The sequence below is a fragment of the Sorex fumeus genome, unplaced genomic scaffold, assembly GCF_029834395.1.
Source record: "Sorex fumeus unplaced genomic scaffold, SorFum_2.1 ptg000051l, whole genome shotgun sequence".
In the NCBI taxonomy this organism is placed as follows: Eukaryota; Metazoa; Chordata; class Mammalia; order Eulipotyphla; family Soricidae; genus Sorex; species Sorex fumeus.
The window spans coordinates 37,637,370-37,661,624 of record NW_026606108.1 but is presented as its reverse complement, the minus strand read 5'-3'; the positions used below and the strand labels follow the sequence as shown (position 1 = coordinate 37,661,624).

The following is a 24,255-nucleotide window of genomic DNA, read 5'->3' as shown; positions in this document are numbered from 1 at the left end:
ATAGTACAGCAGGTAAAAAACTTGCCTTGTATGTGGCGAACCTGGGTTTGATCCCTGGTGATCTCAAATGCATAGCCAGTAGTAGGCCCTGAGTACTGCTAGATGTACTCTCCTGCCTCCCAAAGGTAAACATAAACCACCCCCCCCAAAAAAGGGAAAAAATCCAAAACACAGAGCTGTATAGTTTAGAAATAAAAATATCTACAATGTATTTTAAGAAATCTTCTTCTTTTTTTTTTTTTGCATTTTGGGTCACACCTGGCGATGCACAGGGGTTACTCCTGGCTCTGCACTCAGGAATTACTCCTGGCGGTGCTCAGGGGACCATATGGGATGCTGGGAATCAAACCCGGGTTGGCCGTGTGCAAGGCAAACACCCTACCCGCTGTGCTATTGCTCCAGCCCCGGAATCTTCTATTTTTAAAAAAATCAAAACAGACTTGGAGGACAGCTGAATAGGCACATGGGAGGCCCAGTTCCCAGTTTGACCCCAGCGTTGCACAGGCTACTCCAGCACTGCTAAGGAGTGACCCCCAAGCACCACCATGTGTAGCCCAAAAAAAGCAAACCAAAATAACAACAAAAACCAAACCAAAACAAAACCACATCCCCGCAAAGGCCCCAAACTCAAAGGAGCAAAGCTATCTACAGTAAATTTACTAAGCCTTGGGGCCAGATTAGTGCAGCCAAGGGGACATTTGCCCTGTATATGGCCAGTCTGGGTTTGAACCCTGGAATAAGTCCTAAGCACTGCCAGGTATAGCAAAATAGCAAACCAAGTAACACCATCCCAACCCCCACCCCCACAACTTCTGGCCCCAAACTTAACCATATCCAAGTCTTGTTGTCAAAAGACCCCCTAAAGAAAGTGGCAAATATATTTGGTAGTTATGGTGGGCAAGGAGGTGACTGTCTGCCTGGGAAGTGCTTATTCTTGCTTACCTGGCCTTGCTTCCAACACTCCCGGAAGATCTTCCAATTGTTTTTGTTGCTGGGGTCGTGGAGACAAAGCAGCCTCCCGTCACAGAGCCAGGAGTGAGAAGTATGGGGATCCAGCACATTTAACCCCATCACCATCTCCTTCACCTCCTTTTGGGTATCAGTTAAGTTACAGGCCCGTTTTGCAGCATCTGAGGTTTTCTTATTTTCTACCACCGAGGCAATGATGTGGTCAAGAAAATTAGGTAGACTGGTCTTGTTCTTTGCTCCCTGCCAAACACAAATCCATCATGATAAGCTTGACAGAAGAATTATGAGAAGAGCATTCAAAACACCGTGACAAGAAGTTTGGATCTATCCAATTAAAAGTTACTGAGAACCTCCCAGAATGATTTCTCTCATGTGCGAGATACAAAGATAGTAGGGGAAAAACAAATGCCCAAAGGCAACAGAAGTGAAGAACATGAGAAAAGGTCTTCAGTAGGATGCATGCAATGTGCATGAGGGAAACACTACCACTATGACAATGGTGGAGGAAGTGTCACTCTGGAGTATGTTAGGCATGAAACTGAATCAGTAACAATACTGTAAACCACAGTGCCTAAAAGAGAAAAAAAGTGCCTGCCATAGAGGCAGGTTTGGGATGAGGTGTGAGGGAAACTGAAACTGGTATAGGAAATGGACATCGGTAAAGAAATTGGTGTTGGAATACTATATGCCTGAAAATCATGAATGGCTTTGTAAATCATGGTGCCTCAACTTGAAAAAAAAAAAGTTACTGAGATCTTTTGTAATTGGAGGGTGTATTAAGTTAGTAACTTAATACTTCCTAAACTGAATTATCTTACAGCAAGGAAAGAAAAAAAAAAAAAGAATCTCTCTGCCTTAAGCGATTTGAAACCCACGATGTAGTTTACATTCATTGTATTCAGCATATGCATCTAGACGTCTGGGATCATAAATACAGTAACTGGGTGAGAAAGATCACTGCGCAGGATATGACTCCTCAGTGGTAGACCCTGGCTTGCATATATTAAGGTTGTGGGCTGATTTCCAGCACAACAACAGTGATAAAAACGAAAGAAAGAGGGGCTGGAGTGATACCACAGCTGGTAGTGCATTTGCCTTGTATGCAGCCAACCTGGGTTTGACTCCCAGCATCCCATCTGGGCACCACTAGGAGTAATTCCTGAGTGCACGAGCCAGGAGTACATCCCTGTGCATGGCCAGGTATGACTCAAAATGAAAAAAAAAAAAAAAAAAAGAGTCTTACAAGAGTGAACATTGCTCCTGGGGAGCTGTCTGTGTAGAAAGTGAAATCTGGGGAAATGTAGTCATAGGACCTGTGACCAGGATCACCCAAAAGTACAAATCATTGCAGAAGCTGGACAATGATGATTTGTAAAGGAAACCTAATCAAAGAACAGGAAGAAACTTATCGGAAATAGTTACCCAGATAGTATTACCCCAACACTGAAGATGCAGAACCCAAATCTATGATCACTGACACCAATAATGACTTTGAAATTGGCTGTTATCCCCCAACCCATGAAAATGGATATACATATATACATATATATGTATATATATAATTTATTTTTTTTTCCATTTTGGAAAGGAAATACCCAGCGATGCTCAGGAGTCACTCCTGGCTCTGCACTCAGGAATTACTCCTGGCAGTGCTTGGGGGACCTGCTGTAATATTGCTCTGGCCCCGGGGGACAATAATGTTATTGAACCAGAAGCTTATGTAGGAAGAAATGGAATATTGACAAGTGTTTGCCTCTTGGGGGCCTGTCACATCTCTGAAGTCATCCCTGAGAACATAGCGATCTAAGACGCAAATGAGTATCCAAACCCCCATACACTAACACTGAGTTTCCTAATGAAAATCATACCAGACTACCACACATAAAAAGACTCTGAAAGTGGGCCTTAGAGATAGTATAGCAGGGAAGGTGCTTGCCTGGCATGTGGCTGACACAGGCTTGATCCCTGGCATCCCATATGGTCCCCCAAACACACCAGGAGTGATTCCTGAGTGCAGAGCCAGGAGTAACACCTTAGTACCTCTAGGTGTGGCCCCAAACAAAACAAACAAACAAAAGGACTGTGAACTCAAACTCCAGTTAAGAATTAAGATGACATTTGTCTATGACCACTATCTTTCATAAGGGCTGCAGTATTTATGCACTCTCAGTAACAGTTTACAGAACAAACCATGTGGATTTTATGTTATAAAATTTAGTTAGGAAAGTAATGAATTTTCATTCTATCTACTGTAATTTATTTATTTACTGTGCAAAGAGAAAAAGACTGCGATTGCAGAGGGAAGAGACGAGAGGGAGGAGGGAGAGAGGGGAAGGATTGGGAAGAAGAGAGAGCTGTCCACTATAATTGATATAAAATATATTATTTTCCTATCTCCTTACTCTTTCCTGATAATTTAGACTTATTCTTTTGTTATATATAAAATGTGTGCCAGTTTCAGTTATATAAAGGACTATGATAAAAAGGACAGATTATTATGCATTTATATTCTATCATACACCAAACCAAACAAAAATGCTGATAACAGGAACAAAGAAGAGAGAAAACCCTAGGAAAACAATAATTTCTGGGCCAGGAAACAATCCCACAGGACCGAAGAGCCTGCTCTGCATGAGGGAGCCCTAGTCCACTGCCTGGCCCCACTTCCTTCCTGAGCACCAATGGGCCCACACTAAGCAAACACAACAAAGGGTTAGAGTTTCACATTTCTGTTTGTTTTGGGCCACACCTGGCTGTGCTAGAGGCTTACTGCTGGCTATGTGTAAATGACGTGCTGCTGTACTATTTCTGTGCCCTAGAGTTATTTTTCTGGCCAGCATATCTGCATGATACACAATATTTCAAACAAGTAACTTTATCCATGCAGCGTTCTTAAATCAGGACAACTGAAAAAGGGAGTGTACCAGAGCAGCAGCAGGAATTTTATATCTCGGGAGGTTTCTTCTGAGCCCCAAACCTTGACTTTCCCATGATCCCAAGAATCTCTTATCTATGGGACTGGAGAGATAGTACAGCGGGTAGGGCACAGTGGGTAGGCACTTGCGCTGCAGTGGCCAACCTGGACTTAATCTGACATCCCATATGGTCCCCTGAGCCCACTAGGAGTGATGCTGAAAACTGATGCAGGAGTAAACCCTGAAGACTGCTGGGTGTGACCCTAGCTCCTTCCATGAACGATTATATAAAAAGTGGAAAGGGGAAAAAAAAATCAATGGGGTCTTAGAATGAAAGTTCAGTAATTCTAATAGAAAGCCGAGCTAGAGAGGAAGCGGAAGAGGGATGGGAGGATTGTGAATACACTGACAATCACATGGAAAGGATCTGTCAATTGAAAGGAAATAGGAGCAAGGGAGGTCCCAAATGCCTAAGCGACTGGAAGATGCTACTAACAAAGATGCTACTAACTAATAGCAAAGCAGGCAGAAAACAAGAAGTATGGTCTTTGATATGCTAGGCTTGAGACCGAGAACCCAGTATTAACGTACTGCCTCCATAAAAACTTTGTTTTGCTTGGCCTTTGAGCTGCACCCAGCAGTGCTCAGAGGCTTTTCTTGGCTCTGCTCAGGAGAGACCAATGACAGTGCTCTGTAGACCATCTGTAGTGCGAGGAGTTTGAACCGGGGTGGGTAGCATGCAGGCAAGTGCATTAACCCCCAAATATCTCTCTGGCCCCCAAATACTTTTTAAAGTGCCTGTCAAGAATATAATATATAAGAATATAATATATAATATATATATAATATATAATATATAGGAATATAATATATAAGAATATAAAGTGCCTGTCAAGAAATACTTTTTAAAGTTACTGTCAAGAATATAAAGAGATCAATGGATTAACTTTTCTATAAAGGAACAAGAAACTTCAATGCTTGTCTTAATTTCTATTGACTTGCTAACAGCAAAGAAAGTAAGTGCCTATGTAAAGCACTATAAACAATGTTAATGCTAATGATACCTCGTTAGCTAGACAATGTCGAGAACACAAGTCACCCTCTAACCCGAAACCATCTCTGACAGTTCTTTCATGGAAAAGCAACAAAGGCTAGAGCTGCAGAGTGGACACTTACTGCTGAGGATGAAGAGAAGACGGGAGGGAAGGGTATGCCGGTGTCCAAGGGGGTCTGAGGAAGTTTTCCGGGCCCAGAGTGAAGGAGGTCTCGAAGGCTAGAGCCTTCGGTTTTGTTGTTGGAGGCAGTGGGACCCAGTAACAGACTGTTAAAAAGCTTTGGAGTCAACGGAGAGACCTTTGCAGCGGAGTTGAATGAGTCCAGCCCAAAGGGTGAATGAGACTCTTTATTGAGCACCGACCTCAGGGACCCTGCTTCTGCAAGAAAACAACCGGGAACAGCGTCAGGCACAACAACAATCCCAGCAGGCAACTGACTCCTAAAAATTAGCCAGATGGGAAGGAGGAAAGACGCCCCTCCCCTGCCCCAAACTACATGCGCTCTGTCTGGGTCAAGCTGGTGAGCTCTGACTACATGAGGTCTCATGACCAAGGAGGAATCCCCACTTCTTTCTCTCTTTTCCAAGTCTGGACATCAGACTTCCTTTTGTTTCCATCCATCTTTTGTATCCCTCATTTTCTAAGACAGTTTCTTCAGCGGTCTCCACAACACATGTACTGGAATCGCTGGAGTGCGCATGGAACAAGGGATTCTGGGTTTTCCTCGAAGGAACCCTCACTTAATAGTTGCAGTGGGCACAGGAACTCTAAATATTCAACAATTCCCCAGATGATTCTTGTGCCCCCCAAAATCTAAGTCTAGTCCTCAACTCTGGCTGCACCACACCGGTTAAAGATCTGGTACTGATTCTGACTAAAGACATCTGGGGGAAAGGCCAGGCCTGTGCCTCTGAAACGAAGCTCCACTTCTGCGAAGAAGCTGGAAGAGATTCTCCCATTTTACGTGATCAGCCAGGGAAAGCAAGTGAGAGATTTGACAAATGCGGGTGGTGACGTGTGAATCTGAAGAATCCTAGAATAAGTAACTCCAATGTTCCACACACACAGGCAAGGCCGAGGCTTGTATGCAGCTCACCTTTTGTCTCTTCTTTAGCCTTCTGCGTGGCTAAATCTGCCAACCAGTGCAGGGCAGAGGAGGGTGGGGCTGTATCAGGGCAAGGGGGCCTGATGGCTTTCGGCTCACTGCTGCTATTTGCCGCCGAGCTGTCTGCCTTCAGAGGCTCCTCAGACCTGATGTCAGTGCTGTCAGCTTTGGGAACATGGTCAGGCTCTGGAGTCGTTACCGGGGCAGCTCCTCCTCCACCCGAGAAGGTGGTGGTTTCATTTCCAGAAGAGGCACTAGGGTTTATGCTAGGAAGCTAAAAGCACAGAAAGCCAACATAGTTACATTCTTTTTTTTTCACACCACATCTGTGAAATCTGGTATGCATTCTATACTTACAATACCTCTAAATTCACACTGGCCAGAAGGCTGTTTTTGGGGTAGGAAAGAATATAAATAAATGATACTAGATTTTGTGGAAAGAGCAGCAAATGACACTAGGAAATAAAACAGGAATTTTGTTCAGAATGCCTAAGGCTCAATTTCTCCAAAGACCAATTGGGGATCAGAACCTGTTTAGGGGACTGAAGAGATGGAAAGTTCCTTCCTTCCCTCCCTCCCTCCCTCCCTCCCTCCCTCCCTCCCTCCCTCTCTCCCTCCCTCCCTCCCTCCCTCCCTCTCTCCCTCCCTTCCTTCCCTCCCTCCCTTTCTCTCTCTCTCTCTCTCTCTCTCTCTCTCTCTCTCTCTCTCTCTCTAGGGCTGACAACTGCAGGTGGCAGGTTTGGGGGACCATCTGGGGTGCCAGGGATTGAACCTTAGGTCAGCCATGTGTGAGGCAAGTGGTCTACACATTGTACCACTGCTCTGGTCACTCTTTGTTCTCTTTTCCTTTCTATCTTCCTTGCTTTTTCATGGGGGGGGGGGGAGGAAGGAGAGGATGTGTGTGTGTCAAACTTTGTGGGCTTAGAGGCTACACCCAGTTCTAAGATCAGGGATCACATCTGCTCTGTGCTCGGGAAACATGTGGTAACTGGGGTTGGCTGCAACAAGACGAACATCTTAGCCTCTGAACTAGTTCTCTGACCCATTTTTCTTTGTTTTGGGCCACAGCCAGCAGCGGTCACTCTGCTCAGAGGTCATTCCTTTGATGCTTGGGGGACCATATGCAGTTGTTCAGGACTGAGCCAGGGTCAGCTGGCTACATACCAGGTCCCTTAACCCCTGTAGGACCTTTCCAGCTGCTACACATTTATATATTGTATTGAATGCCACTGTGGTAGCATTTATCAAATTATGATTATAACACTAAAATTAATCATTTAGTGCATTAGAATCTCTGTGGTTTATTTACTATTTGTGAATCTACTTAGTACCCCTGCTACACATACATAATGACTAAAAGCATAAATCTTGATAAAATGCAAAGAATGTATTGGTTATTAAGCAAATTTGAAATGGGTTTAAAGATTAATGAAGAATATTGCACTACCTATTTACAAGTTGGTTTTGGAACACACCTGGCGGTGCTCAGGGCTCTTCTTGGCTCTGAGCTCAGGAGACCACAAATGGTGCCCAGGATTGCACTTGGGTCAGCTACGTGCAAGACAAGCATCCTACCCTCTGTACAATTTCTGCAGCTCCTATGAGAATCGATCTTAAAATGGAATGCTGGGGCAAAGCAATAGTACAGTGGGTAAGGCTGCTGCTTTGAATGAAGCTGGCCCAGGTTTAATCCCTGGCACGCAAAGTGATGGATACTGGAACACTGTATGACTGAAACCTAAGCATAAAGAGATTTGTAAGGGTCTATTCTCACAGTGATTCAATTAAAAAAAAAATTCTCAGCACCCCATATGGTCCCCCTGAGCCCTACCAGGAGTTATCTCTGAGCACCATGAGATATGGCCCCAAAACAAAAACAAAAATAAAAACAAAAAGAGAAAAAAAAAAGTTAACTACTGGGGTTTTCATTTAATAATAATGGGTTGGGGAGAAGGTTCCAAGGCTGGAGTGCATGTAGGAGGCAGGGGTTCCACTCATTCCTGACATATGGTCCTCTGAACACTGCTGGGGTCCCTTACTACTAGACATAGGCCACTCCCAAGCACTGCACAGTGTGGTCTAAAGACTAAACAAACCCCCCATAATATTTGCAAACATCAAGTTGTGCTTGGCACCTAAAACTAATATTATATTATATGTCTGTTATAAATAAAATTTTAAAATCAAAGAGTACAAGGGGTCGGAGAGATAGTACAGTGGCAGGCCTGGGTTTAATTTCAGATACCTCACCCCCGAGTCAGCCAGGAGGGATTCCTGAGTGCAGAGCCCAAAATAAGCAAGCCCTAGGTACCACTGGGTGTGCCCCCAAAACAAAACAAACAAAATTAAATTATAACCCCTCAACTAAAAAAAAAAAAAATAAAGAGAGAGGTCAGAGAGACTGTAAAGAATTTAACTTGTCTGTGGCTGATCCTGGTTCACACTGGCACTATACACATAGTTCCCTAAGCACCACGAAGAATAACCCCTGAAAACCACTGAGTGTAGGTAGCCCCAAAACTCCCTTACCTAAATAAATAAATAAATAAATAAAGTAAGTGCAACAACAATTTACTGTAAAAATTACATCTGGTGTAACTTGGGAAGCTACATGATGCTAGGATGGAACCTAGAGCCTTGTGCATGTAAAACAAGGTAAGTGCTCTACCATTTAACCAGCACTTCCTATCCTCTTTTTTCTGTTTGTTTTTGGGTCATACCTGGTGGTGCTCAAGGCTTACTCTGGCTTTGTGCTCAGGGGTCACTCCTGGTTGGCTTCAAGGGACCATATGGGCCGGGGAGTAAACCTGGGCGAGATGCTTGCAGGTAGCTGTATTATCTTTCCAGCCTCTTGAGCATCGTTTTTTGGGGCTCTTTTCAGAAAAGCTTCTCTAGGAGGAGCTGGAGATGCGATTACATCACATGGCTTCCATGTGAAGACCTGAGTTTGATCCCCAGCACCACCAAAAAAGAAAAAAGAAAAACAGAAAACCTTTCCCATTCCTTCACTGCCATATATCCTACAGTTTCCTGGGTGAAGAGAAGTGCAAATTGGGAATTTTCTGGTACTACAAATAAAAGGTTTACATTAATGCTCCCCCAGAATCTTTACCTGTGACATCCCATTGGTGACAGCAGGTCTCAACACAGATTTGTTTTGCCGACTAATACAGGGACAGTTTGCTTTAATGCCCCACTTGCCCCGAGCAGCATGTACCATGTCTCCAATATTGTATAGAGCTGGAAAAAAAAAACAATTAACATCTGAATGCTTGTATCTGTCAGGTATTATGCTAGAGATCTTCCTCAATCTGTATCACCTCCAATGAGGTAGCAACCGTTTTATTTTCTCAAGCAGTACTCAGGAGGCCTGGACCTTGTCCACTGATTTTCGGCCCCAGGCAATCAAACTCTCTGGCTCACAATGTGGTGCCACTCAGGTCCTCTGGCCAGGGACCACCAAGGCTATGCTCTATGATGCTGGCAGGGACAATAAGTGGTGAGGATAAGACCTGAGTCAGGCGTATTCAAGGCTTACACCGAGACCCTGTGCTACTCTCCTTGAACAAGAAGTAGTAGCTTTACCGTCCAAAAAAATTTCTGAGGGGCCAGAGTGATACAGCAGGTAGGGTACTTGCCTTGCACACAGTCTACCAGGGTTTGATTGATGGCACTCAATATGGTTCCCTGAGCCTCATTAGGAAGTGATCCTTGAACACAGAGCCAGAAGTGAGCCCTGATCACCAAATTATATATATATATATATATATATATTTTTTTTTTTTTTTTGCTGGGGATGTTTTCAGCAGTGTTGGTTATACTCAGGAATGACATCTGGTGGTGGACCATATACAATTCGAGGGGTTAAATCTGAGAGCTAGATTAGCTGCATGCTTTACCTCCTGTACTATCTGGCTGGTCCTCTACCCTCCATTTTTGATAATGAAATAGGAACTCAAAGAACTTAGGTTATTTGCTGTTTAGTCAGTAAACGGAACTTAACCCACTTAGCCTTAATGTTCTATGTGCTTAACCACTAAGCTATATTCCTTCCCTTCTCTAGGAAACATAAACAAGGTTTTCTTCAGGAGAAACTCCAAGGATAGACATTAATATTTGACTGTGCAAACATACTTGAGATTTATGCACTTTAAACTACACCTTAAAAAGACAATAAAAGGAGCGGCTGGAAAGGAAGTACTGGGGTTAAGGGACATGACTTGCAAACATACAATAGATCCTGGCTTGCTCTCCAGTGTTAAGTGGTCCCCCCAAGCTTATCACAGGGAATTATTTTATATGTATCATATTATATATTGTTATAATATACTATATTATATTATTAGAGATAATCCTGGCACCACAGGTTCTGAACACCACCACATCCTCAGGTCCTTGCACTGAACCACAGGCCCAGATAGCTGGAAATAACTGGGAGGGGTGCTCAGGCCTCCTGACATAATTACATGGGAGTGCTTCTGTCCCCTGAAAAGTGGGTCAGAGATAGCTCTATGGCCTGAGAGTGTGCTATATTTGCAGGAGCTCTGAGCTGGAAGCTCAGCACTACATGGATCTTTGAGCAACATCAGGAGTAAGCAGGAGCAGCTGAAACACTGAGTGTGACCCAAACACAAAAGAAAACCCCCCTCCCCCACCAAAATAACTTTATATTATACTTTGGCTAGCAGGAGACAGACACACTATCACTGCATTCAGTGTGTCCTATTGCCTGGGGTATAAAGGATCAAAGGGTGGCCCCCACCAAGATTCCCTCCCCACATCCTCCTATTTTTTTTTTTGTAGTTGTGATGTCTGAGTGTTTCACATTTCATTGTAGTTCACCAGTGGTCACAGTTATGGTGGTGTCAGAGATGACAATGGCAGTGCTGGTGATCAATGTGATGATGGGGCCACACCAGGGAGCAAACTCAGGGACTCAAGTATGCAGGGCAGGTATTGTACCTCTGTGCCCCATTCCCAGGCCTACTGTGTCAAGCGTTAAGAGGAAGAGAAAATACAGGAAGTAGTTTCACAGATTCACCATCTTCAATTCATGTATGTAAATGGAAGCACGTAAGATGGCAAGTTTCTGGAGGAATCACGAAAATAAATTGAACTGATACCAACCTGACCCTTCCCACTTCTTTATGGTTTCAGAGATGAGACTGATCTACAACCAACCATCTAGGGACCTCTAAATAGTACAGGGGCTAAGGCATTTGCATTGTACACAGCTGATTTTTTTTTTCCCCGCTTTTTGGGTCACACCTGGCGATGCACAGGGGTTACTCCTGGCTCATGCACTCAGGAATTACTCCTGGCAGTGCTCAGGGGACCATATGGGATGCTAGGAATCGAACCCGGGTCAGCCGCGTACAAGGCAAACGCCCTACCTGCTGAGCTATTGCTCTAGCCCCTGATGTTGGTTTTATCCCTGATACCATACATGGCCCCGAGTACTTACCAAGAGTGGCTTCTGAATACCATTGGGTGTGGCCAGCAAACACCTCCACAATCAAACCAAACCAAACCAAACCTAACCAACTACCTATCTGAAGCATGACTTTGGTTTTGGTTTTCAACCTGAGAAGAGCTTTGCTGTTCTGGTCCCACCAACCATGGAAATATAAAATGGTATCTCAAGGACACCAACCTCTTTACAGGGAAGGAGAAGTGCAGTATGTATAGTGGCTGAACACAATCTAAGAGATGTCTAAAGACACAAATGGTCGATGGAAAGACATCAGAAAAACCCAGAGTGATAAAAACCAAGCACAATTTTATAGCAAATAAGTGTGTATATTTGTGTTAGCTGAAGGGGAGCCACCGGCTAGGGAGAGAACCTGAGGCCTCACATAGGCGCTAAGTCACATCCCTGACCCCTGAAACCAAAGGTTTTCTGTTTTGTGATGGGACCACAGCAAGGAATGCTCAAGGTTTACTTCTGGCTCTGCACTCAGGGATCACTGCTGGTATATCAGAGGACCATATATTGTACCAGAGAACCAACTCGGGTCAACTGTATGCAAAGAAAGCACCCATCCCACTCTTTTTTTTGCTTTTGGTGGTCACACCCGGTGATGCTCAGGAGTTCCTCCTGTCTCTGCACTCAAGAATCACTCCTGGGGGCTGGAGAGATAGCACTGCGGGTAGGGCATTTGCCTTGCATGCAGACAACCAGGGTTTAATTCCCAGCATCCCATACGGTCCCCTGAGCACCGCCAGGAGTAACTCCTGAGTGCAGAGCCAGGAGTAACCCCTGTGCATTGCTGGGTGTGACCCCCCCAACACACACAAAAAAATAAATAAATAAATTCAGAAAGAGGAAGTCTTTAAAAAAAAAAAGAAGGTCCCCAGCAGTGCTCAGGGGACCACATGGGATGCCTGGGATTGAACCCAGGTCGGCCCTGTGCAAGGCAAACACCCTACCCGTTGTACTATCACTCTTCTAGCTCCCTGGCACCCAAATAAAATTTCTGTTTGTATTTTGACCCATGTGTGGCTGTGCTCAGGAGCTACCACACCTTGGTACTCGGATCTCTCCTAGCAGTGCTCAGGAGACCACATGATGTGAGAGGCTGAACCCGGGCACCCTACATGCAAAGCTTGGGATCCAGCTTGCGCTCTCTCTGGTCCTTCCACCAAATTAATAAGAATTTCTTACCTGTGCCAGGGATGATCTGTGTGGGCATGAGATTTTCTGGTTCATGGGACTGTCCCTTTGCACACTTCAGCCAGGAGAAAACCTCTTCATCACCCATCTCTTCTGTCTCTGAAATAAAAACAAAAGATGATTTCACTATGCAGAGGCTCTTGAGATGTATCCCTCTCAATGTCAAAATTTCATAGCCTAAACACCATTTCTCTCATGAATCAAACAAGGTCTAACAGTTAACTTTTTTTTTTTGATCTTTTTGGGTCACACCAGCGATGCTCAGGGATTACTTCTGGCTCTGCACTCAGGAATTAGTCCTGGCGGTACTCAGGGACCATACGGGATGTTAGGGATCAAATCTGGGTCAGCTGCGTGCAAGGCAAATGCCCTACCCACTGTACTATTGCTCTGGCCTTTAACAGTTAACTTAAAAAAAAAATGGGGACCATATATGGTGTCAGGGTTGAATCCAGGTCGGCTGCATACAAGGAAAGCATCTTACCTGCTGTACTAACATAGTATTGGCTGCCATGGATATTGTCTTACAAGGTAATTTTGCACACTAGGTAATTTTTGATTAAATGCCATTTTTATACTTCTGAGGCTAAACCATTTCTACTGGAGGCCGGGGGACAGCTCAAGGGCGAGTGTGCGTGCTTTACAGGTTAGAGGCCCAGGTTCAATCAATCCCCAGTACCACATGGAGCCCTGAACAATGATAGAAGCAAACCTCAAACACCCACCAAGGACCATATCAGGAGTGAGTGAAAAACAAAAACATTATTCCTAACACCAAGGTATGATCCTTTTGGAACAGATAGAAACTGGATACCAGTTCCATCCACTCTGTTTGATGGGAATTCAAATTGTGAGTTCTGTGAAAGTCAATTGTTTTCCAAAGATTTTTTCTGAGGCCTTGAGAAGACTCATCTCATGTGCAGATGACTGCAGTCCAGGAAACAGAGCCCTGCAATGTCTCTGCAGATCGCAGGGTCTGTGTGGCTCTCACCTCTCAAATAGCCTGCCTTACGCTTCTCAGGCTGTGATATTTGTCTCAACTCAGTGAAGCTGTTTCCATTGTCTTTCCCTCTGCTACAGCGCCTGAAAATTCACTCTAAGAAATAAAACAGTACTTGTGGGACTCCTCTTAAGGACAAAAGCCTCAAGTGGCCTATTGTCTAATGTCTGAAACCATGATTTTATTTATCTTTTTTGGTAGGAGTAACTGATCTGGCAGTCTATATGTGGTACCTGGAAGGTTTCAGGCTCTATGCTAACTACTTTACATACATTATCTCACTTAATCCTCATAACAGTGAAAGAAAGACTCTTATTATCTTATTTTATAGACAAGGAAACAGACTCTAAAGGATTGGCATAAGACAATATAGTCATTGTAATGAGACATGAATTAGATCTCAAATGCCAGCAGCCTAAGTTCTAAATCAATGTTATAAAAAGTCACAACTCTAATTCTAAAAAAGAGGAGAAAAAAGAGATCAAGGATCAAGGAGAATTCTTTTTCTCTATAGGCCCTACTTTGCAGTGCCTAGTAGTCCACATGGCAACAGGACCAGATCTGGGCTTTCTGCACATAAAGCATGACTCCATTCGTTGAGCTATCTCTTTGGCCCAGGCAAGGAGAATTTGTTTTGTTTTGTTTTTAATGTCGGAGTACTGCTATTTATTCAGCCACTGATTAAGCTGATTGAATTAAGGAGAATTTTTTGACGTGCAATAAAATAAATAAAAAATAGGGGGCTGGAGCAATAGCACAGCGGGTAGGGTGTTTGCCTTGCCCACAGCCAACTCGAATTCAATTCCTAGCATCTCATATGGTCCCCTGAGCACTGCCAGGACAAATTCCTGAGTACATGAGCCAGGAGTAACCCCTGTGTATCTTCGGGTGTGACCCAAAAAGCAAAATAAATAAATAAATAAATAAAAATAAAGGGAAGCAGAGGATTTTGTTTGTTTGAGGGGGGGTTTATTTGTTTGGGGGCCATACCTGACAGTGCTCAGGTTCTATGCTTAGGAATCTGACAGGAAACAAAGAAAGTATTTCACAGATATTTCCCCTACAAAGACGAATAAAGGGCCAGCAAGTATATGAAATAATGCTCAACATCATTAATCATTATAAAAATACAAATTAAAACTATACAATGAGATACCACTTTTCACAATCACTATGACTGTAATAGAAGAGACAGGAAAAGTCTGGCAAAAAGTGGAAAAATTAGAATCCCTATACGTTGTTAGGATTAAAACGGTGTAACCACTCTGGAATAGAGTATGCCAGTTCCTTTCCTGCCACAGAACTGTGATATGATCAAGCAATTCTACTTCTAAGCACATATTCAAAGGAATCGAAATTTGCTTACACAAAAACCAGAGCAATGTTTATACTGCCACTATTCCTAACGGCACAAAGTGTAAAAATCCCAAAGTTCATCAACCGATAAGAGGGCAAAAAGAGGCTGGAGCTATAGTACAGCGCTTGCCTTGCACATGATCTCTGGCATCCCATATGGTCCCTGGAGACTGCCAAGAGTAATTTCTGAGCACAGAACAAGGAATAAATCCTGAGTACTGCCTGGTGTGGTGTGCCTCCCCCCAAAAAAAGAGAGAGGGTAAACGAATGACATGTACAGAGTAGGCAAATCTACAGAGATAATTATGTGTAGATTAGTGGTCATCAAGGGCTAAAAGGAGGGAGGAACTGAGGAATAGGGAGTGGCTGCTAATGGTTATGAGGTTCCTTTCTGAACTAATCAAAATGAAATTAGACAGTGGTATGGTTGCATAACCTTGAATATACGAAAACCTTTTTTAGTCTACATTTTTTTTTTTTTGGCCTTTTGGATTACACTGGCAATACTCAGATGTTACTCCTCGCTCTGCACTCAGGAACTACTTCTGGTGGTGCTCAAAGGACCCATATGAGATGCTGGGGATCAAACCTAGGTCGGCCACATGCAAGGCAAACGTCCTACCTGCTATACTATATCACTCTGGCTCCTGGATTTTACAGTTTAAAAATGGGTGAATTTTATGGAATGCAATTATTATAATAGAAAAATTATTCAATAAACAAAGCAAAGGAAAATGAAGAATAAATTTCTTGGTTTTAGCCCTCCCAGTTAGGATGGAGCACTGGCAATTTTTTTTTTTTTAATGTAGGAGTACTGCTATTCAGCCACTGATTAAGCTGATTGAATTTGGCATGAACGCCACGCTTTTTTTAATTTAGAATGTTAATTTAATTTTTAAAAAAAATTTATTATTATTTTTTTTAATTGAATCACAGAGAGATAGTTACAAAGTTTCCCTGTTAGAGTTTTAGTCATACAATGATCTGACACCCAACCTTCCAAGAGCACTGGCAATTTTAAGATTTCACAATGTAACGAAGATAAATGGAACTGAATAGCAAGAAGAGGGGCATACAAGGCCAGATAGTACAGTGGGTAGGATGCTTGCTCTGCCCACAGCTAACATGGGTTCAGTCCCCAGCATCATATCCCATCCCTGAGCCAACCCAGGAATGATCAACCAAGAGTAAGCTCTGAGCACCACTAGGTGTGGCACAAAAACAAAACAAAATAAGGGGGTGGTGGTGAAGCACAAACCCATTTCTGCATTTCCCAGTCCCACATAGATACCAGCAGGTTATCGTTAGCGTTGCACAGGGCATTATTTACTTACCACTGCGTGGACGGCTCTTTCTGAGCCTGTAACAGTCAAGGCAGACCCCAAATCCACATTTGCGACAAACCCAATGGATGTTGAAGAGAGTTGTTTCACATACGTCACACATCTCCCGCACACCACGCACTGCTCGCTTCCATGCCACTTTCTCTGGGGGAGAGGAACACAGCTGACATTAGCCAAGACTATGGTAGAGCTCCTTCCTACTTCAGCTGTTCTGTCCAGCACAGAAACTCACAAAGATTCATGCGTTTGTGTGTTTCTTCTATAACTGTAAGAGAGCCAAAGTGGATGACATTTCCATTTTGGACTAATCTTAATAATGCTGTCATTTAAGAGACTGAAAAAAATTCTCTAGTTATGTAAGGCATGATTTCATAGTACGTATTTTTTCTTAGTCTAGAAATAGTCTTTCACAGTCATGAGAAATGTAAATATCTAAATAAAGTGGGGTTATAGGAATGCAGTGGTACTTTAGTCATGATCCTGTGTATTGCTGAATAATAGAATTGGTCCAAAGCAAAATGAAAATAATTAAGAGTAAATCAAACCCAAGTAAGAACTGAAAAGCATATGCTGGGGCCAGAGAGAGAGCTAAGTGGGCTGGAGGGCAGGCTGCTGATACAGGAGGCCTGACTTAGACCCACAGCACTGCATTGTCCCACAAGCACCACCCAAGTAAAAATAAATAGAACAAAAAACTTCAGAAATCAAAATCAGGTAATGTCTTTCTATGTTTTAAACAAAAGTAAGTTCTGGGAGCAGAGATAGTATAGAGGCAAGACATTTTGCTCTTCTCTGAGGCCAACCCTGGCTTGATCCCTGTACCCCGTGATTCCAAATGCCTCTGGGAGTGACCCCAGCCACAGAACTAGAAGTATGTGCAGAGTTCCTGAACACTGATGGATACGGTCCAAAAACAAACAAAATCCCAGTAGAGCAGATTCTAGCTTCTAATTGCCAAAGACTGAAAGAATTGAGGTTCTGAGCTGGCAATGTGGCTCAGCAGTAAAGAAACTGAACCCTGGCTGGAAAAGAAGGAAAAAAAAAGAAGTCCAGAATGAGGTCTCTCTGGATATGATTATGTATAACTCATTAAGGACCCTTAGCTCATCGGCTATATATAGAACCCTTGTCAGTTTTGATTCATCCATAGAGAATGCTTCCTTCCTCCTTCCCTTTCAAAGAAAATCAAAGTCTCCAAGTAGAATGGCCTGGAAGAGCAGCAAGAGGTGCCTTACGGTGCGGCTCCACCATCATCATGGCCTCCTTCTCAGACATCACGAGCTGGCAGAACTGGTCCCCAACATTGGCCAGGATGTATTTTGAGGTTTCTAGGTCTATTCCTTCTGCTAGAGAAGAAGAGGGAATCCACAGGTTCATGGCATCAGGATCACTCTGCTGGGGACTCAGAAATCCCTCCACACGCAGCACCCCCTTTCGAGTGAAGATCAGCCTGAAAGAAGAAGGTAAGAAATGAGACTTCAGGTCAGTCACTGTGAACAATCTTCAACATATTTAAAAAGAGTACCCATTCCCTGTGTGAATGGGAAGGTTTCTTAGAATGCAGTACGCCTGATCTTTCTGTGGCCGTCCTAAGGCTGGGGAGACAGCTTAAAGGAGTGAAACGGATGCTGACATACATGCACGGGGTCGGTTAAGATCCCCGGTATCAATGGCCACATTTGGCACAGGCTGAGGCACATGTTTTGAATGAAGGGTTTCTGCATTGTGGTTGTGGGGGAGAGGGTGTCACACTTTTGGTACCCAGGGCTGACTTCTGGCTCTTTGCTCAGGGTTCCCTCCTAGGGGTGCTCTGGGACAATACGACAATATTAGCCCTGAGGATCAACCTTGGGTTGGCTGCTTGCAAGCTAAGTGCCTTACTTTTCTGTATTATCTTTCCAGACCCAAATGTAGGACTTCTGGGTTTGATTACCGGTACCGAGTGGTCACCCAAGCACCTGAGGAGCAACCTCAGAGCAACAAGTCGGTGTAGCCCCTGAGCACCAACAGATGTGGCCTAAAAGCCAAACAAAAGAAACCTTGATGACTGGGGCTGAGAGATAATACAGTGGGTAAGGCACTGGCCTTGCATGCAACTGATCTGGGTTCAATCCCTGGCACCACATCAGGTCCCAAGAGCACCGCCATGAGTGATCCAGGAGTAAGCCCAGAGCGAAGAGTAAGTCCTGAGCACCACCAGGTATGGCCCCCAAATAAAAAAAACCCAACTAAAGAAATAAATGTCACGGTCACTGTCCTCCTTTTGTTCATCGATTTGCTTGAGCAGGCCCAGTAACGTCTTCATTCTGAGACTTGTTACTGTGTTTGGCATATTGGAAACATCACAGGTAGCTTGCCAGGCTTTGCCGTGCGGGCAAGATACTCTCGGTAGCTTGCCAGGCTCTCTGAGAGGGGCAGAGGAATCGAACCTGGGTTGGCCGGGCTGGCCGCATGCAAGGCAAATGCCCTACTGCTGGGCTATATAATAACAACAGCTTTATGTTTTTAAAAAAATTATAATTAGGGGCTGGAGTGATAACATAGTGGGTAGGATGCTTGCCTTGTATGTGGCCGACTGTGTAGGATCCTGGGCATCCCATATGGTCCCCTGAGTCCCACCAGGACTAACCCCATGAGCACCAAGTGTGGTCCAAAACCCAAAAACAAAACAAAACAAAAAACCCAAAAATAAAACAAAACAAACAAAAAAAGACAAAAAACCCTAAACAATCACTTTATCACTTGACATTCCATTACTCATTGAATTGCTCGAGCCGGCGCCAGTCGTCCATTTGTCCCTGTCATGTGCTAGTGTAGCCCGATAGTATCTGCTTGTTCTAGGAACACAAAGAGCCTCAAATCGATTGTTCACGGTCTTGACGAAGAAGTCTGACCATCTTGTAGGTGGGCAGCCACGTGACCTTTTGACGTCCCATGGAATCCAGTCGGTAATGGCTCCAGTCCAGTGTTTGTCTCCAAATATCATTACATGTCCAGCCCATCTGATTTTCAATGCCTTGGCAAATGAGACAGCATCCCTGATTCTTGATCATCAACGGAGGTTGGAACTCTGGATTCTTTCTTTCATTTGAGTGAAGTGTGATACTCCAAGCATAGCTCTTTCGGTTCCAGATCCCGGACGAGAACAGTGCAGTCTCCCTCGCCGGGACCCCTTGGAGGGGAGCAGGTTGAGCTTTCCTCCCCGCCCTGACCGGGGCTCCGGCAGCTGAAGACCTCCAGGACCAGCCACCACCATGCTGAGATCACTCTCCGCACACATGAAGGTACTGGCAGAGGGACAAAGGCACGCGGGTTCCGGGGCCGAGACCTCTAAGCCTACTCAGATTGGAGTCGAGCATCTTCCATCCAGATCCTCCAAATTCCAGTAGGCGGGGGTCACATCTACCACCTGGCCCCCTGGTGCCGTGTAATCCCATCAGCGGCCAAGACTCAGAGACTATAAAATCCAGATCCTGGAACCGCGCGGCCGCATTTGCGGCCGCGTGACATCTTATCAGAATTTTTTTTAATGACCTCTTATTATCTCATTCCTACTTTGAACAAACCTGCAGGCTATCAAATGTAGCCTGCCCACAGGGCAGAGTCTGGCAAACTCCCCGTGGCGTACCAAATATGCCAAATACCAGTAACAATGACGGGTCTCATTCTCCTAAAGAGCTGTGAATATAATCTCAGGGCTAGGATGAAAGAGACATTACTGGGGCCTGCTCGAGGCAATCGACGAATAACAGGATGGTGAAATGAAATGAAATCCTGTTTTCGTAGGGCCCAGGTCTCTGAGGCATATGTTAATGCAGGAAGAACAGTGGAATTGAAAAGATGTGCCCAGAGCCGGAGGTTCTTCATCCTCTTAGCTATTTCTTCGACACTCCTGAAGGCGTTCCAAGCCGCTCTCTTCCTCCTGCACAACTCAGGTGCCAGATCATTCGTCATGTTGACTTCTCAACCTAGGTACACATAACTATTGCATTTGGAGATGTTTGTTCCATTGAGAGTGAATGGATCGTCAGGAATGAGACTGTTTCTCATAAACATTGTCTTCATGAGATTCAGCTGGAGTCCAACCTTTCCACACTCACGGTAGAAGTCGGCCAGCATTTGTGCCACTTGGCTAATGTTTGGTGTTATTAGAATGATGTTATCAGCGAAGTGGAGGCGATACAGTTGCCGACCGTCTACCTTCACTCCCATTCCTTCCCATTCCAGTCATCACATGACGTTCATGAGGACGGCACTGAAAAGTTTTGGTGAAATGGTATCACCCTGCTGAACCCCTCTTGACATGGATGATCACTTCCTTGTAGAATGGTGAGATCCTGGTAGTGAATCTGTAATACAGTTCACGGAGGATCATGATGTAATGAGTTTGAACACCGTTTGGCTAGGGCTTTGATGACTGCTTCCGTCTCAACAGAAAAGGTCTTCTTTAAATCAATGAACATTAGACAGAGTGGTATTTTGAACTCCCAAGAAACCTCAATGAGTTTGGTTAGCATGTGAATATGGTCGATCGTGCTGAATTCCGAAAAGGTTCAGAACCCGGCTTGCTCGCATGGTTGTCCTTCATCTAGTGTTCTGCTAATCCTATTCAGGATGACGCGAGTGAACAGCTTGTAGATGACAGACAACAGGCAGATCGGGCGATAGCAGCCAATGTCGTGGATGTCTCCCTTCTTGTACAGTAGTACAATCCTGCTGGTTTTCCACTGGGACGGAACCTTGCATTCAGACAGGTAGCATGTGAAGAGCCGAGCCAGTGTATTGATGAGTACTGATGGCAGATTCTTCATGTGTTCGGGTCTGACCTTATCTGGGCCGGGTGCTATTCGCTTCTTTAACGACGAAATTGCGTGTCGGATTTTGGAAGGGAGAACTTTCAAATGACATATCTGTCCTGCAGAATTTGGTATGTGGGCAAGTGGACGTGGCTATCGAAGAGATCTGAGTAGAAGTCATGGATAATCTTCTCCATTGCCCTCTGGAAGATGTGATAGATCCATCAGGACACTGGAGGGCAGTCATCTTGGTCTTGTAGTTGGCGAAGGACAGGCAGGCGTTGCGAATGTTTTTCCCGGCTTCTGCCGCATCTGCCAGCACTGCTGCTCTTCTCTCTTTGAGGTCTTCCTTGATCACTTCTCTGCACTGCTTTGCAAGCTTGGATGTCCACTTGTGGTTGCCTGAGGCTTGTGCTAAGCCACGTTGGCGAATGAGTTTGAAAGTTTTCGAAGACAGGCATCTTTTTGTGGCTATCTCTCAGCGTTCCTCGCACAATCATGGAAGTGCTGAACGAGTGGATCGTATTCTTCATCAACGTTGGCAATGATGGCATCTTCCCATGTTGCCGCAATAGTGCCGAAGAGCTCCCAGTAGGTGGTCGTTCTGGGAGTTCTCTTCTTAAACTTTGCAGCCCCTTCTCCCTTCTCTGTGAAGTAGAATTTTGCAAGAACGAGACGGTGGTCCGATTCTGTCTGGAATTTTGGGACAAAAGTGACATTGGTCAGGCAAAACTGTCGATTGAATATGATGTGGTCAATTTTGTTGTGGAACCGTCCACCGGGAGACTCCCATGTCCAACGTTTAGATTCGGCCTTCTGGAACTGTGAGTTACCATGGATGATCTTGGTCGACATGATGAACTCAGGCAGTCTCTCACCCTGTTCATTCCATTCTAGGCCAAGGTCCTGATGTGAAGTTCTTCGGCTGATCTTCTTGGTCCTATCTTGGCATTAAAATCACTGACAATGATCTTGTAGAAGGTGTGGACTTCTTTATAGAACTTCTCCAACTCCATGTTGAACTTCTCAATTTTTCCTTCATCATAATTGGATGTTGGTGCGTAGACAACGAAAACAGAAACTGCTGGCAGTGAGCCACATCTATTCAAGTGTAATCGTCCGATCCGGGTTGTTAGGCATTTGAATAAATCAATGTTCATGGCCAAGTTCATGTTGACAAGGATACCGACACCACCGGTGCCTCTTTTGTCTTATGTTCTGAAGAACAGTTCTCCAGTGTCGAAAACAACATGATGTGATTGATGCCTTCTCGTCTCGGTCAGACCAATGATGTCGTACTTGATCTTTCATGCTTGTACCATCAGGTCCTCGATGGATGCATCCGATGCCAGCATGCGTGCATTGAAAGTACAGTCATTTTTGTCCTTTGTTTTGGCAGCCTAGTTCAGCCTTGAGATTTTATCAGCCTCTCCTTCCTCATCCTTCTTAACACTGCCATATTGGTGGTTCTTTCAGGGTCAGGCTAATGAGACCCATTGTATTTACTGGTTTTGGCATATCTAATATGTCACGGATAGCTTGCCAGGCTCTGCTGTGCGGGCGGGATATTATTGGTAGCTTGCCAGGCTCTCCGAGAGCGATAGAAGCTTTTAGGGTGGCCTCTAATCACCCTTGCAGGTATTCCCATGGTTCAAACCATATTTGAACCCTATCAAATATGGTGTGGTAATCTTGGAAGATGGGTATTAAGTGTCTTATGATGTGTCTGGAAAGCGGCCTGGAGCGTGGTGGCGGCTAGGTAGTGGAGGTCAACAATAAAAACCAAAACAACAATAACAACCGTCACTGTCACTGTCCTCCCGTTGTTCATCGATTTGCTCGAGCGGGCCCAGTACCGTCTCCATTGGAGACTTTGTTGTTACTGTGTTTGGCATATCGAATACATCACAGGTAGCTTGCCAGGCTCTGCCGTGCGGGCGAGATACTCTTGGTAGCTTGCCAGGCTCTCCAAGACAGGCAGAGGAATCGAACTCGGGTTGGCCATGTTGGCTGCGTGCAAGGCAAACGCCGTACCACTGTGCTATTGCTCCAGCCCAACAATAACTACCAAAATCCATAATTATTGAGAGGACTTACTCCTTGTATGGCTTTTGGGAAGAGGGGGCAAGTGCTCATCACTTGACCCATATCCCCAGCTTTGAAAGATAATTCCCTATGTCAGATGCAGTGGTTTCATCCAGGCTTTATCTTATTGAATCCAATCACATTCACTTTCCAGTTTATTATTCCTTTCTGGAATACTTCCTTCAGTAATCTCCTGAAGATAACTCCCCAGTCATTGTTTCTTAGCTTTACTGTTCTCAATTTTCCCATCTCTAAATGTTGGAAAATTCTAGAACTCAGTCCTTGAACTGCTTCTTTTCTGATACATATTTTATTTTTGCAATGCCTGGGACTGAACCCACACTTCCAAAGCATGTGCATTACTGATTAGCTTTACTCTCTTCTGTGTCTATTTTCTGACTCCCTGAATGACTACCATTTATTTTTATTTAATTTATTTTTAAAGTGTACTCTGGGCTCCTGACTTTACTCTGGGCTTACACCCAGCTCTGTGCTCAGGGATCACTTCTAGCAATACTCAGGGGACCGTATGTGGTGTCCGGGATCAAACCTGGGTTGCCCACATAAAAGGCAAAACTCCACCAACTGCTGTCCTCTGTCTCCAGTCCAGTCCCATGATCTCCAATTATTCTTATAACTTTAATTTCTAAATTTTGTTTGGGTTTTGGAGGCATAACTGGCAATGGTTATGAGACCATATGTGGTACTGGGGATTTGAGCCAGGGTCAGTCACGTGCAAGGCAAATTCCTTACCTCCTATACTATTTCTCTGGGCCCATGTCAACTTAAATCTTTTTTAGCCACCCCTGATTTTTTTTTTTGCCTTTGGGGTCACACTTGGCGATGCACAAGGGTTACTCCTGGATCTGCACTCAGGAATTACTCCTGGTGGTGCTCAGGGGACCATATGGGATGGTGGGAATTGAACCCGGGTGGGCCGTGTGCAAGGCAAACACCC

The 24,255-nt window shown here is 44.5% G+C and overlaps 1 protein-coding gene across 1 annotated transcript in view; it reads right to left on the bottom strand.

Annotated features, from left to right (window-relative positions):
• The window catches only part of KDM3B (lysine demethylase 3B), an 84,703-nt gene that overhangs the window by 13,506 nt on the left and 46,942 nt on the right, over window positions 1-24,255 (bottom strand). Inside the window, exons 10-16 of the mRNA XM_056124298.1 lie at window positions 17,652-17,866; window positions 16,408-16,560; window positions 12,709-12,816; window positions 9,157-9,284; window positions 6,036-6,318; window positions 5,061-5,317; window positions 943-1,209 (exon numbers count right to left, since the gene is read on the bottom strand). Of these exons, the coding sequence (XP_055980273.1) occupies window positions 943-1,209; window positions 5,061-5,317; window positions 6,036-6,318; window positions 9,157-9,284; window positions 12,709-12,816; window positions 16,408-16,560; window positions 17,652-17,866 (1,411 nt within the window). The remainder of the gene's footprint in view (window positions 1-942; window positions 1,210-5,060; window positions 5,318-6,035; window positions 6,319-9,156; window positions 9,285-12,708; window positions 12,817-16,407; window positions 16,561-17,651; window positions 17,867-24,255) is intronic.